A 19039-nucleotide genomic window follows, 5' to 3' on the forward strand; every position below is an offset into this window, starting at 1 on the left:
GTTCCCACAGGTCAACCAGCTGTAAATCAGAAGATTATGCTTATAACATGCTCTACATATCTTAATCAAGTGGGATTCCATTCAGCTACAAAGCTCATTGGGTGACTTTGGATCAGTCGTGGCCTCTTTGCCCCATCATTTTCGCTGAAACTAACCTAATTACAAAGTGCTCACTTTCTGATAGCTTCCCTTGACTATATTACTGGCTGTTGCGGCCTTTTATAATGTCGGAACAAATTGATCTGTATTAAATTTGTCTCACAGTGTTTTCTTTTCTTTTTGTTACTGTACTTCTCGTGCTTTCTTCCAGTGATTAATGTAGGCATTTCTCTCCCTTTCCTGTATCTTTCCCAATTTGTCAACATCCTTCTTTAATTAATGGTGCTCACAAAATGAATACAATGATATACAGTAGTGGTTAGAGTTTCAGACTAGAACCGAGGAGACCCGAGTTAAAATTCCCACTTAGTTAACTGTGTGCCTTTGGGCCAGTCACTGTCTGGCTTACCTGCCTCACATAGCTGCTGTGATGATGAAATAGGGAAGGGAAGGAGAACCATGTTTAACAGGAATGGGAACGTTGTTGGTTTCCTGATGTTGTCTGAATCCAGCTCCCACCAGCCTCAGCCCACATGGCCAATGGTCAAGAATGATGTGAGTTGAAGGGCACCAGGTTCTCCAGCACTGACGTATGTCAGCCTGCTGTCATTATTCTGATCTACCAGCACAACAGCAAGGGCAAATGCACATGGGCAAGCCTTTCAGACAACTTAGCAATCCCACCAAATATGCATTTGTTCCCTACAAAGTATGGTTGTATGATGCCGTTGCTGCCAAAAAGAAATGATTGCAGTGACGTTTTCTTCCATCAAGCAAATTAATTTGCCTAAAATAAATTGGAGGTCAGAGCACTGATCCCAACATTTGGCAACGGTAATGCATGCACCAGTCCAGAACATTTGGCTGATTTCCATCAGTTCTAGCCACTTAAACACAACCATTTTGAAAAGTATGAAAAAGTTAGATCCTTAGTGCAAACCAGAGCAAAGCAGGTTCCCACAATATTGCAGGTGGAAGTGTTTCTACTTGGTGGCTGTTTCCCACAGTAGCCCCTTCGGTTCTACCAGCATGCACAGATCAGCTTTCACCACAAAGTTAGCCTCCATTAGGCATTGCTAACAATGTTTGGTGGTGTCAGTGGCATAGAAATGAATCACATTATAGAGATGGGTCCAGGATACATGAAAAGCTTGCTGTGAATAGCTGCTGTATTAAGAAATTTCAAGAGTCACCATACAGTGACCATGTTATGAGAAGTGATATTTGGAGCCCAATCTTACACAGGATTACTTAGAGGTAAGTCTCACCAATTTGTTGTTGTTTAGTCGTTTAGTCGTGTCCGACTCTTTGTGACCCCATGGACCAAAGCACGCCAGGCACTCCTGTCTTCCACTGCCTCCCACAGTTTGGTCAAACTCATGCTGCTAGCTTCGAGAACACTGCCCAACCATCTCGTCCTCTGTCGTCCCCTTCTCCTTGTGCCCTCCATCTTTCCCAACATCAGGGTCTTTTCCAGGGAGTCTTCTCTTCTCATGAGGTGGCCAAAGTATTGGAGTCTCAGCTTCAGTATCTGCCCTTCTAGTGAGCACTCGGGGCTGATTTCCTTTAGAATGGATAGGTTTGATCTTCTTGCAGTCCATGGGACTCTCAAGAGTCTTCTCCAGCACCATAATTCAAAAGCATCAATTCTTTGGCGATCAACTTTCTTTATGGTCCAGCTCTCACTTCCATACATCTCTACTGGGAAAACCATAGCTTTAACAATACGGACTTCACCAATTTAAAATACATTAATTCCAAGTAAGTGTGTCTAAAATTGCAGGACTAGTTGAAATCAATAGGACTTTAGAACATAGTTAAGCTAAATCAATCAGTATTAACAGGAATAAGGCGGGTATTATTTTCTCTGCATTGTACCCTATGTGCTTCCCTTGTGCAATTATGGCAAGAAGAGCTAAGTCTTTGACAATCCATCCAGGTGCTACTTTGGAGGCTGGAAAAACAAAGTATTTTACTTACTTAACTGCTCATTCTAGAAGATAGAGCTAATATCGCCTGCCTGGAAGGGGAAGTTAATTAAAATGTTGGCCAGATATCTACCTAGAAGATGCATTTGTATTGCTGCTTTCAGTCTGAAGAGGATTCTGAAATATGTTACATTAAGCACTGTGTCAACAGTGCCAGCCTGTTGGACGAACAAAACATTTGTCCTTGGCACTATGCAGTCATCTCCTATTCCTCTCCATCTCCAATTGCTTCTTTCCCTGGGGACTCATCCAGTGCTTACATTGGGAGGGGAGTAGAAGTAGGATGGTTTCATTCCAAATTGTGCCAGACTCAGTCATATCCTCTGAAGTGGGATGACAGTTCACACAATCCTACTCCACTTTGAGCAGTGGATTTATTCTCAAGGCCAATAATGATAGTACTGTTACACGCCATCCCAACCCCTGAGTGATGTGAGAATCTATGGGCCCAAGCACTTAGTCAGAGTTTGTGTTTCCTTTGGAAAGACTGTGGTGTCTTTGTGATACATGGTTTATTTTCACATATATACGAGCTTACAATGGAGGGTTTAAAATCTTACACTCCCAAGAGAGTCCCGTTTCTCCCACTGCTGCAGTCTCTGATTCGAACAGGCAACCCACATTGTGGTCCACCCCCTGCATTTGCTGCATTTAACAGACTGACACCTTTTTCACTAGATCGTGCCACAGCTACCTGAAACTTCCCCCTAACAAAAATTCTGGCATTTCTTACTATATCAGAGCTCTGGGTGGGACTTCATCCATCTGCTGGCTGGCAGAGAGTCTCTGTTGTGCTGATGGCCATTCTCCCTGTGTTTATTATTCTCTGCTAATGGTTCACCTCTCAGGCAATCTCCAGCTATTACGAGTCTGACTTCTAGTTTAACTCTTCAAGCATTGATTAAATTCTAACACTTACTAAATTCAGGAATTATAGGTGCCTTGCACCAACAAACTCTGGCACCCAAACTCATAACAGTACTCTAAGATAAGAATGCAAGAACTGTGCTGAATCAAGGGCTGATATAGTCAAAGAATAATGGAATTGTAGAGTTGAAAGGGACCACAAGGGTCATCTGGTCCAACCCCTTGCAATGTAGGAATCTTTTGCCCGAACTGAGCTATCTTTACTGTGTCCAAAATCCTATTCTCACAATGGCAAATTAGATGCCTATGGGAAGCCCAGAAGTAGGACATGAACATGATGGAACTCACATCAAAGCAACTAGTATTCAGAGGCCATTATTATATCTTGTGATCTCAAATTCCATCACTTAACAGTGCTTCAATGTATGAAGTGTTAGGAGCTCAGCCTGCACTTGAGTAGGACCCTGGAAGAGACACATGCCGGACTGGCATGTTCTCTCCCTCCTGGCCATTAGTTCGGGAGCTTCAAAAGCTTTCTTCAGCCCGAACATCACAGTGACCGATGCCAACCAACACCGGCACACTTAGGGATCTGCAGAGTTTGTGCAGTTTGCGTAACAGACCTCAGCAACTCAGCATTTTGGCTAATCTACTTTATTTACATATAAACACACACAGAGCACTACAACATGGCTCCTTCTCTCTCTAGCATCAGACAGCAAAGAGAAAAAGAACAAAGGACAATAGTTCCACTTCACGGAACACAGTAACACAAACATCCTCTCTCCGTCACTTCCCACTCTGTGGAGTCAAAACGTATACCGTCATGTGATAGACGAAAATCCCATGACTGCAATCATGGAGGAGGAATTCTAACATGAAGTAGCACTTCCATTTGTCTGTCCTGAATCTTCTAACACTGCACTGAGGTTTCACAAGTAGAATGTGATCCTAGAAATAAAAGGAAAAGCAACACTGTAGAAAAACCCAATCTGAGTTTAAAAAGTAATTCTTGAAAGATGCAGAAACATCTTTATAACTAACAAACCAGGAACCATAATTCTTCAACAGTTGAAGAGTGGCTGTATCATCAAAAAGTTCTCAGCGCATCTCAGACTAGGAAGCCCATTAAAATGAATGGAAATTGCACAGCAGACAGCTTGGTGGATTGATCCCTCAGACTTTTATCATCATCAGTAAACAATCCAATACACAAATTGAGTCATTTTTCACTCCAGAAATGTGTTTTAAGATTTAGTCAGCTTGTTTTCATGACTCAGGGAATTTCTCCCTGTTATTTGTCATGGTATTTTTTGAAAGTCACCCAGATGGTTATGCAGTATGTGCAATTTGTGTGTCCTTCACTATTTTACCAAGCTACGAAAGTACAGTATCATAATTTGTAGAAGTTTTGTCTCTGACACAGAAACTCCAGTCATATTGAAAACATCCTTAATGTGAATCAAAATAAATAATGCAATGCAAAAAACAGCTCTTTTTCAAACAGGGCAAGAACAGCATATTGAAAAAATATCCTCTTGAGTTTTTCACATTTGTCTTAGAAATGCTCATGGCCTTACTCTTATTTCATTTACTGTGCCATAGTCTGATTTTCCATCCTTAAAAGGAAGTTCGAAGTTTATTGCAACTTCAGAAATATATGCAACACAAAAATTATCCCAACCAAACAATACATCTCCATTTACCCCCTGGTAGCTACTGTCAAGCCTTTAAATCATATGTCGTGAATTAAAAGTGAACACTGTCCTAAATTGTTCAGTTTTCACATGCTTCCTGAGTAGAACATATATACTCTGGAAAACTTCCTTGCAGATAGTGCACTGCTCAAAATTACTGTGCACTGCTCAAAATTCCCAGCTCTGTATCTTCATGCATATATGGAACTTGAAGATGGTCTTACCCAGGGGTCAGCAACCTTCTTCAGCTGTGGGCCGGTCCACTGTCCCTCAGACTATATTTTGAAAAATAAATAAATGAACGAATTCCTATGCCCCACAAAATAACCCAGAGATGCATTTTTAAATAAAAGCACACGTTCTTCTCATGTAAAAACACCAGGGAGGCCCCACAAATAACCCAGAGATGCATTTTAAATAAAAGGACACATTGTACTCATGTAAAAACATGCTGATTCTGGGACCATCCACGGGCTGGATTGAGAAGGCGATTAGGCCACATCCGGCCCCCAGGCCTTAGGTTGCCTAACCTTGATCTTACCCACTTGATATTGCCATGAGGTGGTTTTTTTGGGTGGAGGAGTAGACTGTATGCCAAGATTCTTGTAATTTCTGGGAGGCAACAGGCTGGGAAACAATAGAGTTAGAGTGATGTTTGATTTTTTTTTTTTAATCCAAGGCTCTCTTGGAATATGAAAGCTGTGAATCCCTCCATTGTAGGCTCAGGTTGTATATATGTGTAAATAAACTATATATTGTAAAGATACCAGTATCTATGCTGTTTCTCAGTCCAAAGGAAATATGAACCCAGGGTAAGCACCTAGTACTTAGTAGCAGTAGTAGTAATAATAGTAATAGTAATACTCTTGCATTCTTGAAGATTTCAAGGGTTTTGTAATTCTAAAGTTTTACAGATCTATTTGTTCATTTATTGATATACTCTGTTACCCAATTTAATTTGATACTGGTTTTGTATTTTTATGGCTTTGGATTGAACTTTAATGCAGAATTTTTATTGGAAGCTGTCCAATAAATGTTTAACTAAACAATGCTAAATCCATCTCTGCTCCTTCAGTTAGTTTCATATTTTATTACTTTGATACTTTGTCAGTATCCTCCTAGGGTCCAAAACCTATTTGTTTGCAGTGTTGTTTGGTAGCTCTTAGGGCTTTAATAAATTAACATATTTCCGCATGCTTTAACAGGAGAAGGTGTTTGTTAAGGTATGTGGATCCCAGACTGTTTTGTTCCTGATGCTATCAGTTCCAGTAAAATTTTGTGTTTTATCTGAGAACAGATTTGTGGCCTGCAAATTATAGTGTCACAGAATTTAACACAATAGTGGGCAGGGAGCCTGGAGAGACTTACTGGTAGGTTCCATCTGTCGAGAGACAAAGGGAGAGAAAGAGAGAGAGAGAGAGAGAGAGAGTGTGTGTGTGTTAGGGAAGCAAATATTATTTTGATTCATAAGGATCAGCATGAATTAAAAACTACAGAACTGACATCAGGTAAATGCCATGGAAGATTGCACCAGATTTTAATTATCACCAAGGTGGATTTCCAATGTTCCAAGTCAAATGCCATTTTCTTTCAAATGCTCTAGACTTTAGAGTTTAAAATGGCAAAATGGTCCTAAATAAGAGAACAATGACTGCCTTGTTCTGGAATGAATAGTTCTGCCTTGCTGTTACAGAAGTTGCTTTGTTTTGCCTTCATGCACCATATAATTATCAGTACCCTCTGCTAAAGCAAAAGAGATTATCTATACTTTGGTCCTATTTCATAATTTCAATGCTTGTTTCTGGTACATCCATTAGTGTGGCCTCTAAGCACCATTTCACTGTCAATCAAAATAGCTTGTTAATCTATAAAAATTATTCTCGGAACCTTAGCTTCCATTACAAACACTGGTGAACACTCATGTGATTTAAGGTAAGTTAAAAATTAATATTCTTTATTTCAGGTGAAAGCAAACAACACGCAGCTATTCTATCTGTGCTTACTCAGAAGCAAGTCCCATATAGGGCTGAAAGAGACATGCAGATATACTGTAATTTGTATGTAAGACCAAGGAGAATACTTTCAGGGCAAGGACCAGTGTGTGAGAGAGTGGAGCATTTAACTCCTCACATGTCCACTGATTATTTCCTGTAAATGCCCCCTAAAGTTATTTCCCTCAGCCCCAGCCATAAGTAAATAAGTTTCAGGGTTTAAGGGAGGGGAAATATCAACTAAATATCATTTGGAGAAGCTATCTACAGTACAAATTAGCAAGAGAAGAAAAGGGTTCAAACAATCCCTCCCATTTAACAATTCTCTTCTGCAAGTGCCCCCGCCCACCAACAGTATTGGGGGGAACCCAGGAGTTGGGGTGTGTGTGTGTGTGAGAGAGCATTTCCTCTGTTCTGCCTTACTCATTTTACTCTCAAGGATGAACAGGACTGCAGCCTCAGCAAAACTTTTTTTTATAGTTCCACCATATGTGTAAACAACTATCTGACTTTTAGAAAACATCTGAAGGCAGCCCTGTTTAGGGAAGTTTTTAATGTTTGATGCTTTATTGTATTTTTAATATTTTGTTGGGAGCCACCCAGAGTGGCTGGGTATAAACAATATTATTATTATTATTATTATTAATATTATTATTAGTGAGGACAGTGGGTGAGTCCAAACATGTGTACTGTCAGTTCTCCAATTCTATTATACATAATGGCTTTCTGCAATAGTGTCAGATGATTCTATGTTTCTATGTGTAGGTTTACAATGATATAGCTAGCTGTGCAAGCAGACACAGGAACAACATATGAGTTGTTGTCTCCAGTTCTGTCTCACACACCTTCCTCTCCCATTTTGCTTTCTGCATGAGCTGTGTACTGCACTCAGCAAACGTGGCTATTCTTGCTGCAGCAGGTGGATCTATGCTCCTACACCAATGCAGTATCCTGGGTTAGCTTGCAAAACCAGTACAGTACTGCTCTTGGGCAACAAGCTGCCCTAATCCCCAGCCCTGCATAGTGATATAGATTTGACTCTAATATTTTGTAATTTCTTGACATTTTAATGAAACGTTGAAAGGCAACATTTTAATTCCACTGGTAAATCAAAGAGCTATTTGTGTGGTCCTTTAGCACCTCACTGATCTGTTCAGCAAGCATCTGGTTGGCCACTTTTGCGAACAGGATGCTGGACTAGATGGGCCATTGGCCTGATCCAATTCTCCCACCTCTACACAAGTTAAGTCCATTCTCAGTTTATCTTCTTGCTTCAAAGATTTTATGGGAGATGCATCTCTCTCTTATTTATCCTGATGGGGGCAAGTAAGAGGCAGTTGGCAAGAGCAAGAGTTGGCATCATGGTACTGAAGGTGGATAGAACACCTTTTTTTTTTTTTTGGCGGGGTGGTGATGGTAGTACATATATTTGCTGAGTGTGAAAAATAACCCCTAAATGTAGCCTTTCGCCGTTTTGCTCTTGCAGTTTGTGTTAAATGGCACACTAAACGTTAGCCACCAAAAATGGGAGAAATTAGAGGACTTCGGGGATGAAACAACTTGCATTTGGGAGGATCACTGCTACCATCAAGACTAACTGTTCTATATAATAATTGTGGAGCGTTCTTTTCTCTTTGCCTGTTCAGAATTATACATGCAATGCCTTCTGCGCTTAGCATGCAATGGGGATTTTCCCTCCCCATTTTCTTGGGCTGAAATATGCGCCTCCATTGTCCCACAATCCGTCCTATGGGAAAGGCAAGCCCGATATATATAATATATAAACACGAGAGTGCTATTCCGACGTAAAATCCGCAGAACTGGAGGCAGCACTAGAGAAAGCCACCGCAATACACCTCAAAAGAAAGACCCGCCATCGGAAAACTAGCACCGAACGGGCGCTCCTGCAGCCGCTCGCCTTCGCCCCCTGCTGCAGCCGGAAAAGCAAGCAACTTCTATGGTAACCGGAGTCCTTCTCGCCATTTCCTCTCTATGGCTCCCCCCCCCCCGCTCTGCTCCCGAGAGGAAAGGCGAAGTATCCCTGGGAGCGGATTGGCTAGAGCTTGCCCGGCAGCTGCGACCTGATTGGGCGGAAGGGGGACTAAGCGGTGTTTCCCGTTTAGCCCGCCCCCCCTAGCTCCATCCGGTTTGGCCAGGGATGTGGGGAGGGGGAGAGCGGACAAGGAGGAGGGAGGGGGGGATTAGTTGGAGCTGCGCGGGGGCCTGACAGGACAGCTGGAGCCGCCGCCGCCGCCGCCAACTCCCGCGCGGCGCAGGCGAGGCTGCTGGGCAGGTGAGTGTGGGGGCTGCGGGTTCCGGGGGCGGCGGCAGCGCCGCCAGGAGGCCCCCGTAGACACCCCCGCCGTCTCCCTGGAGCCCGAAAAGCAGCAGCAAGAGAGGGAGGGGCGAGCTGGGCCTCTGTGCATCGATAGAGGTTGGGAGAGCGGCCAGTTCACCTCCCTGTTCGGAGGCTGGGGGCGTCCTTGGGATGGAAGAGAGGAGGAGATCTGTGCATGATTTAGGTACGTGCATGTGTGGCTTCGGTGTATTTAGAGATAACCTCCGCATGCATGCAAGCAGTGATCCCCGTTCCTCCACGGACCCCTTGTGTCTCTCCTGACACGCGCAACATGAAATATCTCGCATAAGCAACGCGGTGGCTCAACCTTTTCGAAGGGAGCTTGGGCAGGGTCGCATGTCGGGCTCCTTTTTTATGGTGGGTGGGCTTGCGGGGAATGGATGCAAGGAGGGCTTTTGCGTCTCTGTGTGTATATGGCTTCCTCTTAGAGAAGAGAGAGGGGCTTTGGTGCATATTGATCCACAAACCACCCCCTCCTCCTCCGGCCCGCCGGTGTTGGTTTTATTCTTTTGTTTTCAGAGATGGCCTCGGAGCAGGCAAGCAGAAAACTGTTAAATTGTAGCCTTGCTGGTTGATGTCCAGGGTTTTAGATCATCCCCCCCCCCAAACCACACATTTTTTGTTAGTTTCTGGCTAGCAGAGAGGCAACTGGAGACAGACAGCAAAAATGTGTGTTTATGATGACAGTAGGTCCTGCTTGTCATGGAAGTTCGTTGGTGTAGTTGGGAAAATAATTAGGTAGTGGGGGGAGACATGGAGAGTTTTTTTCTTCGTCTTGCCATGTAAACTGGCTAGCTCCCTTTACTATTCCTTCAACATGCTTTTTTTTCAGGGTGTGGAGGGATGAATGGTTTGGGTTGGTTGGCTTGTATAATCGTAGATCAATTATTTATTTCATGCACCAGTCACAAGTCTGAAAGATAGCAGCAGCACAGGTCTATCATAGTGTAGCATGGTGCAATAGCGGAGGATGTTTTTGACTTCTGGTCTGGGAGGAGGCTTGTATAATGTAAACAGCACTCTTGTAAACAGAGTACTGATGCTCTTGATTCCCTGCCTATAAATGCTTTGTATTTCATAGCTCCAGCCTGTTGTAGTGAGTCTTCTCTTTCTGTGAATAATGGTTGTTAAAGGAAGATGGAAACCATACGGTTGTGTGTGTGCAGATACAGTTATATGTAGATACTATATTTTCATTGCTTTTAGTAACACACACAAACATTTTGTGACAGGTTGTCCAGCCAGCTGAAAAGACTGATTTGAAAAGGGAAGATGTCTTCTGAATCTTTTTGTTTGGCTGCTCAGACCCGGTTTGATTCCAAATGGCTGAAGACAGACTTACAGGTAGGAACTCCTCTTTAGTGTATATAATAATATGATGTGTGTCTGTGTAACTTGATACTCTCTGTTCAAATACAATGCAATCTATTCTGCTAATAAAAAAAAAACAAAGCCAGGAGATTGTGTATAATTTGCTTGTTAATTTCATACTGACCTGACAATTGCACAATAGAGGTGAAATATCTTTTTGTTATATTGGATATGTAGAATTTTGTTTACACCTGGATTGAATTACATTTTATGTTTTCTGCTGAATGTTTCAAATGGCTAGTTCTTTCCAAAGTAGACGGTATCTTAAGGTATGCATCATAAGATTACTATAAATAGTTTTGGTGTATTGCTCACTTGATTTATATATAGAAACTCTATGCTACTCTAGACTATGGAAATCCGATGAATTGCTATAGTTAGTGGTAAGAGACTTCAACTGTCTAAACGTGAGTCTTTTGAGTGATCCTCATTAGAACTGAGTAGTCTTGGATGGGCTGTGAATTTGGGTGGGTTAAGAAACCTGGAATATTGCCCCACTAGAGACCCCCTCTTTCTGTGTTAGTTGATATTTGGTCTTCTTAAAAATTTGACGAAAACTGAGATGGCTGGAATGCTATGGATTTACACAATAAGAAAAGTCTTGCTGAATATCTGTTTTTATTTTTTATTTGTATTGTTTCATTATATTCCATGTAACAGTGATTGGGTTGTATCCAGTGCTGCTTTACACTCACACAGCAGACTTCCACTTGTACAGTGGGGTTTTCCCTACTTTGCTGCCTTCTGTGCACGCCCAAAATCTGCTCCAGGGGGTTTGGGGAGATTCTGAGGCAGATTTTGGGGACACGTGAGATGAGAGGAAGGGGAAGTTATGTTGCACAAATGAAACTCTGTTCATGCATTATTGGATACAACCCTCCTTTTAGTCCTTTCCTCACCCCCATTGCATAAAATTAGAAGAGTGAGATTGGGGATTGGGCGAGTGCTTTTTAAATTAAGTTGAACAGAACTTAAAAGTTGCATTGTGCTCCTCTATTCTATGCATTTTTAGCTTTCTGAGTAGAGGCTGGGTCAGTTTCTACAGCAATGGACATCACTTTTGTTGTTGTTTAGTCGTTTAGTCATGATGGATAAATTGCCATAGTCCTTTCTACTTAGAGCTTCCATGTATCTTGGACAGGATAGGAGGAAATTTTCCTTCTAATAAAGGATGCAAGGTGTACTGTAACCTTAATGGTGTCTGAATGTGATGTCTGTCCTGAATGCAAACTGTAGGTTTTGAATCTTAAATCAAGTTTAGTGTGACCCGCTTGAGAATGAAAGAGTCCATTGATGTCCTCTGTATTTTTGTGTTTGATAGCATCCTGATGACTTTATGGTAGCTAAAATGAGATAGGTTTCACTTTTCTGGGCTTGTGGGATGAAGCAAATCCATTTTCAGTGATAGAATGTTTTACAATGGGTCCTCCTTATCTCTTTTGTTTATGAAGGAAAATATTAGTGTGAGCATGAAATTAATGAGATGTGCGAAGTTCATTCAGATTTGTTATTAGATTTCGGGTTTGTGCTTGAGATTTGTTATTAGATTTCAGGTTTGATGATAAGAAGATTAAAGGTCAGATGAGAGACTGTAGGTAAATGACAAACTATATCTTTTGTGTACAGAAGATCCCAAGTTCAGTCTCTGGTATCTCCAGGTAGAAAGAAGGATGGAAAAGCAGGTGGCGAAAGAGATCCTGGATAAACAATTCCAGTGAAGTAGATAATACTGAGTTGGAACTGTGGGGTGTTAGACGAGGAGTAACACCTCTAGTGGGGGACAAGTTGTTCTGCTTCTGGGGTAGTTTGTCCACCTTTGGTCCCCTCCCTGCACTCTGCTCTCCCCTGTAGCTCCTAGAAGCTGTCAGCGTGTGACAGCAGCCACACCCTGGCAATAGCTTCAACAGACTGGCTAAACCAGGGTAGCCAATGGGTCCCAAACCCTCGGTGAGTTAGGGACTGTATGCGAAGACAGGCACTGGCATATTGAGTGGACAAGATCGGTGGTGGTTCCAACAATCAGAAGGCAGTTTCTGCACATGCTGTAGAGGGAAGTGACAGGCAAATAAACTTGGGAAGGTAGCCCATCTAGGAGAATGAAAACTCTGATCCCAAACCTCCTCTGGGATATCTTTGGTCACTTGCTCTGCTTTCGTTTGGAGGCTGAGAGGGGGAGGTCTTGTTGTCTGGGCAGCTCAGGACCTTCATACACTCTGGCCAGGGTCGTGCCCTGAGGAGGTCACCTTGGTGCAGCTAATGCAGCACTTTGACTCCACCCCTGGAGGCGCACTCCATTTATCCAGACAGATGGATGCCAACAATAACAAGTTTGACCTGTAAGAAGAAAGTGTACTATGTTCCTCAAGTAAGAGAGCCTACTGCTGATATATACAGTAGTCAAGCTTACCGTATGGTGAGGGCTACTTTCTTGGTAGGTTTTAAACTGGAAGCATTTGGGTCTCTTAAATAAAACCCAGATTGGTCTTAAGTAGACAAATGGAGATTCAAAAATCATTGAGGGAATTAATGCATTACCGCGCAGTCTGAGACTATAGGCCGCAATCCTATAGGACTTCCTCATCGGCTTTGTGGCCTCAGAATTGCATGCACTGCCCCATTCACAGCCACGAATGGGTTAGACTTTTATTTTGCTGCGTAGCCTTAAAGATTCCGTAGCATTTTCAGGTTAGAAGGGAAAAGGAGGTGCATATGCCTTAATCCCCTGTAACTTGCTTCAACATAGTCAGACAATTTTCATCCATCGTGGATGACCAGGCAAGTTGGTTAATTACCAACCTGCTGAAGATGATAAAGGACTGATAGTTGCATCATAACTTAAGGTAGGCTTGGCCATGTGTCCCTGAATAAGAATAGAGATGCCAATATATCTATTACATTAAGCAGGAGAGAGCTTTATTGCCCAGCTACAGTAATTATCTGGCAGGGATGAATTTTGGACAACCAAGTCAGTGCATAGAAGCTCACAAATGATGTAGAAAATTGATTTCAAGTTGATTTGGAAGGCTAAGATGGGAAGAGACATAGGCAAATATGTTACATTTGAATGGACTGTAAACACTAATGTAAAATATTGTGCTTTTCTGTTTGATCACTTGCCCTGTTTCCTGCAGAAGAAACAACATTTCTTATTTCTCAGATGCACTAGGAAGTATAAAACCCTTGAAAAATAAAGCTGAAGCTATTGTAATGTGGTTAAGTAATAGGGGTGAACATGCAAGGCCTCTCAATGAACTGTTGCAATGTATCTGTGGCAAATGTGTGTTTGTTTGTTACCCAGGGGGGTTGAAATAAAACCCAGATGTTACCTTCAAAGACAGGAGTCCCTGCTCTAATGTAGGTTTACTTCTTGTGTCTGGTTTTTTTTCTTTGAATTTTTAAAAATGTGATCATTTAAAGGTGCTTGCGAGTCAATAGAGCATGAGGCCTCTGTATGCAATTGATGGCTTGATTTAGTCAGAGGGGGACCATTTTTCAATTGACCTTTGTTGCAACCTAAGAGGTTTGCAATCTGGCTCTGAAACAATTCCCTTTCTCAGTTCAGAGAGAAAGTGAAGGACTCACATTTCTCAAGGAAGAGAAAATGAGTCAATTAATTTGTGTATTGCTTGCGTGTGAGAGTGAGTGAGCCCGGGGGGGGGGGGGGGCGGCGGGCATGATTGTGTGTGAGAATGGCATGTATGAATTTTGGTTCTCCCTATTATGGATATTTTCCCCATTCACTTTGTACATTTTTGAGGGGGCGGGAAGACTTTCAGTTTTGGGGGCCTTCATCTGCACACTGGTGGTACAGTTGAGAGACAGGTTTATCACCTCATTTGCTGCTTGTAAAAGTAAGCTTAGCTGCTGCTACATCTGCCATAACACATTTATTTTTAAATTCTTCATATCGCTGAGGTTAGTGGAACACCGATGACTCCTGTGGTGTAGATTGACAGCTCAGTTCTAAATTTAACTTATTTTACTATAGCCTTGCTTTTGAAATGTAACAATTCAAGATTCTAAACATTGCATCCGTCTTGTATCACAGGCTCTAAAAATGTTAGAACAGTGATGCCTAATGAGCTTACAGTGGTACCTCAGGTTACAGACGCTTCAGGTTACAGACTCCACTAACCCAGAAATAGTGCTTCAGGTTAAGAACTTTGCTTCAGGATGAGAACGGAAATCGTGCTCTGGTGGCGCAGCGGCAGCAGGAGGCCCCATTAGCTAAAGTGGTGCTTCAGGTTAAGAACAGTTTCAGGTTAAGTACGGACCTCTGGAACGAATTAAGTACTTAGCCTGAGGTACCACTGTATTCTCATTGTAGAAAGCTTTAATGTTCTTGAGTATTGAGAGGCATGTAAATATCAGCTTGACTTCTAGATTCCCTCCATGAACAAGGTGACCAGGTAAAGCAGCTTTTGTAAATAGGAAGAGATTTGTTTCTCTTTCAGGCTAGCAGTGTGTTGCAAACAAGTGAGAAAGTGGGCTGATAATTTTTGTGGATTTATTTGTTATAGTGAAAATGGCTATATCCTGTACATATTTCTGACGTGTAATTTTCTTGTGTGTAGGGCAGTTGTTCCCAATTAGCTAAGTACTGCAGAGCCTGTTTTTCAAAGCCGAGTCATGGACTTTTGAAAATGTTGGTATCTCTTCGGTAGTTTTTGTTACGTGGATGGTTCCACCTTGCCCTCTAATGTGTTCCAGTACAAAACTGGGATGTGCGTTTTTGGGTGCCGTGGTCTCACATGAGACGACGTGCGTCTAGCTGCAATTTCTCATGTTCTGGGGCACTGTGCTCTTGAGTGAGAGCACGGACCCCCAAAATGGGATATCCCCGACAATTGATGGGTGTGTGCCATGAATCCCCTGGGTGGGTTACATAGACCCCCAGTTGAGAACTGCTGGTGTAGAGCATTCTGTGTATCTCATGTTTATACTATCCATACCATGTGATGTGATGAGTGTGCATGGGTCCGTTTTGCTACTGTACCTGCTCTGGAAATCAGTCGCTGGAAGTCATTCATTGGAGTTTTGTACCATCTATTTGCATAATGCAGGAAATTGCTTGCACACAGATAAAATCTGTGTAACGAAATTGCCACATGTGGTGGCCCTCATAGGCATTTGTGTTGCAGCCTTGCCAGTAGATGATCTAGGCTGGATGTACTCATCCAAATCGTTAGCATGCTTGAATTCTTGGTGCTATTTCAAAAGGGGAGGTGGAGCTACACCGACTAGACTTGAATCTTTAAATTTCTATAGATAAATGTCTTTCCTGCCCTTTGAATTGCAGGCAGACAAAGTTTAAAACAGTTGCTTTTATTGATGATTTTATGTGCCTTTTTTATTCTCTTGAGCTTTTATGGTATTGTTTATATCATTGTTAGTCACCTTGAACACTATTTGGTGGAAAGGGTAAAAAAAAAATCATGTTTATGATACCGCATCCCCCCCCCCTTTTCCTCTAAAAGCTTGCTTTCACCCGAGATGGACTCTGTGGCCTTTGGAATGAAATGGTCAAAGATGGGGAAATCGTATACACTGGAACAGAACCCTCCCAAAATGGTGAAGCTTCTCCACGGAAAGGTGAGTTTCATTGTGTTGTGTATCTGTATAGTTCAGTAAAGACAAATGTGCCTAAATTTTTATTGAGGGTTTATTTGTAATGAATTCAAAGGGTTTGGGGGCTATGCCTTCCTGCTCCCCAAATTGCACTCTTTGTATGGTGGCTTTGTAATCCGTCTCTTACTTTTGGTATGCATGCCAACCATAACTTTTTAGTTTGAAGATTGTGACATTTCTAACAAATGACAACAGTGTCAATCATCTATCTATCATCTATATCTATCTATCTATCTATCTATCTATCTATCTATCATCTATCTATCAATCATCTATCTATCTATTTCTATCTATCTATCATCTATCTATCTATCTATCTATCATCTATCTATCTATCTATCTATCAATCATCTATCTATCATCTATCTATCTATCTATCTATCTATCTATCTATCTATCTATCGGGTGCTGAGACAGACTTGAAATCCCCTCTCTGACAACAGTATAAGATTAAGACTGCAATCCTGTGCTCACTTATGTGGGAATAAGCCCCACGGAAATGAATGGGACTTCTGAGTAAATGTGCATCAAATTACACAGTCGGTGTCAGAGCTTTATCAACTAATGGGATTTGCAGATCAAAGTGGGTAAGATGCTGCTGCATAAAATAGAAAATATGCTCATTTAAGTTAGACTTATGTGAGATCAACTTTACTGAAGCATGCCCACAGTACTGCTTCATTTCTCAGATCCATACCAACATTGGCAAGCAAGCCTACTGAATTTTTCAGATTCTGAACTTGGCAGGCTAAGTTGTATGTCCTGAAGACTTGTCCTTCAGTTACTAATCCCTTAAATGCTTGCACTATTGTGACTCTAATGACAAATGGTATAACTATGATTTAAGAGCATATTAAATCATGTGGGAATGGGGCATACCTAGTTTTTGATCAGAAATAAATCCTTTCTGGGAATGATGCTATTAACATTTTGGCAATAGAGTAGAACTGCTATTTTGCCCTTTAGGTAGAGGTTAAATTAAAAAACCACCTCCTTTGCCAGTAAGAAGTCCATTCCTACTTATTATCATGGTTTATCATTTCTAAACATTATAATTCCTACAAACGTCTTCAGTATTTCTGATTGTGGTAATTTTTTTCTGGGAGCTGAAGTAAAAGAATTTTCTTTCCTAGTGTCATAGATGTTTGCAGCCATACATGATATGGTAATGTCATTCTCGTTGCATTCTGATTTTATGCCTATCTGCAGTTATTTATATTATTCAGGATCAAAATGATTTGCAAGTAGTCCAGTGTAATCTTCTGCCTTTGTGTGTGGGTGAAGGAGCAGATCCCCCCAATGCCATATTGAAAACTACTTTTGATGGCACCCTCGGTTTCAAAACCAACTGGGTCTTGTGGTTTCTTATCCCCCAAAACCCACAATCAGTATCCAAGGTTTGTTCTCTGCTTACTGTATCAGGAAATTTTTAATGTCTGATGTGCTATAATTTTATATATATATGCTGTAAGCTGCCCAGAGTGGCCATGGAAATCCAGCCAGATGGTTGGGGTATAATAATAATAGTAAAAATAATAACAACAATAATTGTTATTATTATTGCAGTTTTTTGGTGCAGCAAACCATGAGCCTGGGTTGGAGCAACATGACAAGCCAGCTCTGGCTTGTTTTGTCTGTGACATGGTAGCAGCAAGAACAGGAGAGAAACAAGTCTTTCTCATTAAACCAGAGTTTGTTTTAAACTATGGTTTAATGTGACGTGCAAACTAGGCCAATGAAGCCTCTGGTTTCTAAGTAGAAGAGGTCACAATGTGACCCAGTAAAACAAGAGCTATAACATCTGTGGCAGTGTTTTCCTTTCTTCTCCATATAACTAGAATATTAGAGTGAATCTGAGAGCGTAAGATGACCTTTTTCAATACGGGGGCTCAGAATTCTGATGCAAAAGGAATGGCTTTACAAAAATGATTTACTCAGTTGCATTTATGGTTCTTTTTTTTTTTTTTTTTGTTCTATAGATGAAAGCATTGAAGGTCAGACTGGATCAAAGAAAGAAGATCAGAATGACAAAGAAAGGAAAGATGAAGAAGATGCACCATTACCTACATATAGAGCCAAATCAATTGTTGAAAGTTGGGTTTGGGGCAAGCAGCCAGGTAAGGTCTTTCTGGTTTTCTTTCAACATGGCATTTACTGTTGTATTACTGTGTGATATGGTGCCCAATATATATTTCACAAATATATTGTTTCTTAATAAAGTCTTAGGATTTTGCTGATAAGTTTTTACCAGACCATTAAAAAAAATCCTTTAATTTACAAACTTCTATACATCTTCATTTAAATGCTTGTGTAGCAATTTGTTTCCTTTCAGTTAATATGCAGAAGGCAGCTAATACTGTTGGTGTTGTGCAAAGAGATTAATAAATCAATACAAAACAGAAAATTGACAACTGGCTGTCAATTGATGATGGCAGTCGGGAGTGATGAGAGGTAGCAGAAGGGATGCAGACAGTCTTTGGCCCTGACAGTTGTTTGAATAAAATTAAAGCTGCTTCTTTATTTAAGCAGACAGAAATTTGGTTGCTCTGCTCTGGGGTGTGTCAGTTATGACTTGGCCGAGATTTCTGGAAGCATTGAAGTATGTGGTCTTGTTGCCAGGGTGAGATGTTTTAGGATTCTGTCTGATGGGTGAACAGGTAATCAAGGAGCTGGTATGCCTTAAGACCCTGATGTGAGCATCATCTTGAACTCTTGAGATGTGGCCTGAACCAAGACCTATTGCAACAGTAAAGTCTCCAGTCATGCTGAAAACTGCCACCTAAGACAACCTGTGAAGACCCTGTGCCTAAATTATTTATTTTGCTACATGTTAAACTAGTTTACTTCTCTGTTAAAAAGCACTTTGGTTTTACTGAGTCCTAAGGGCATCAACTTTATGTGCATCTTTTATGAAAGAGACTACTTGATAACATACTTCCTGTAAAACAGCTTTGTGTACAAGTTAGCAAGGAAAGGTGATCATTGACTTTGAAGGAGTAGTACTAGCAGCAGATACTATTTCGTGCTCAGTTTTGTGGT

At 41.4% G+C, this 19039-nt stretch overlaps 1 protein-coding gene across 1 annotated transcript in view; it reads left to right on the forward strand.

Annotated features, from left to right (window-relative positions):
- Positions 1-8812: 8812 nt before the first annotated feature.
- HERC2 (HECT and RLD domain containing E3 ubiquitin protein ligase 2) overlaps positions 8813-19039 on the forward strand; it is a 104801-nt gene continuing 94574 nt past the window's right edge. Inside the window, exons 1-4 of the mRNA XM_053384108.1 lie at positions 8813-8935; positions 10234-10345; positions 15850-15964; positions 17980-18117. Coding sequence (XP_053240083.1) covers positions 10274-10345; positions 15850-15964; positions 17980-18117 — 325 coding nt within the window. The 5' untranslated portion in view covers positions 8813-8935; positions 10234-10273. The remainder of the gene's footprint in view (positions 8936-10233; positions 10346-15849; positions 15965-17979; positions 18118-19039) is intronic.

This window comes from Podarcis raffonei, chromosome 4 (assembly GCF_027172205.1).
Source record: "Podarcis raffonei isolate rPodRaf1 chromosome 4, rPodRaf1.pri, whole genome shotgun sequence".
Lineage (NCBI taxonomy): Eukaryota > Metazoa > Chordata > Lepidosauria > Squamata > Lacertidae > Podarcis > Podarcis raffonei.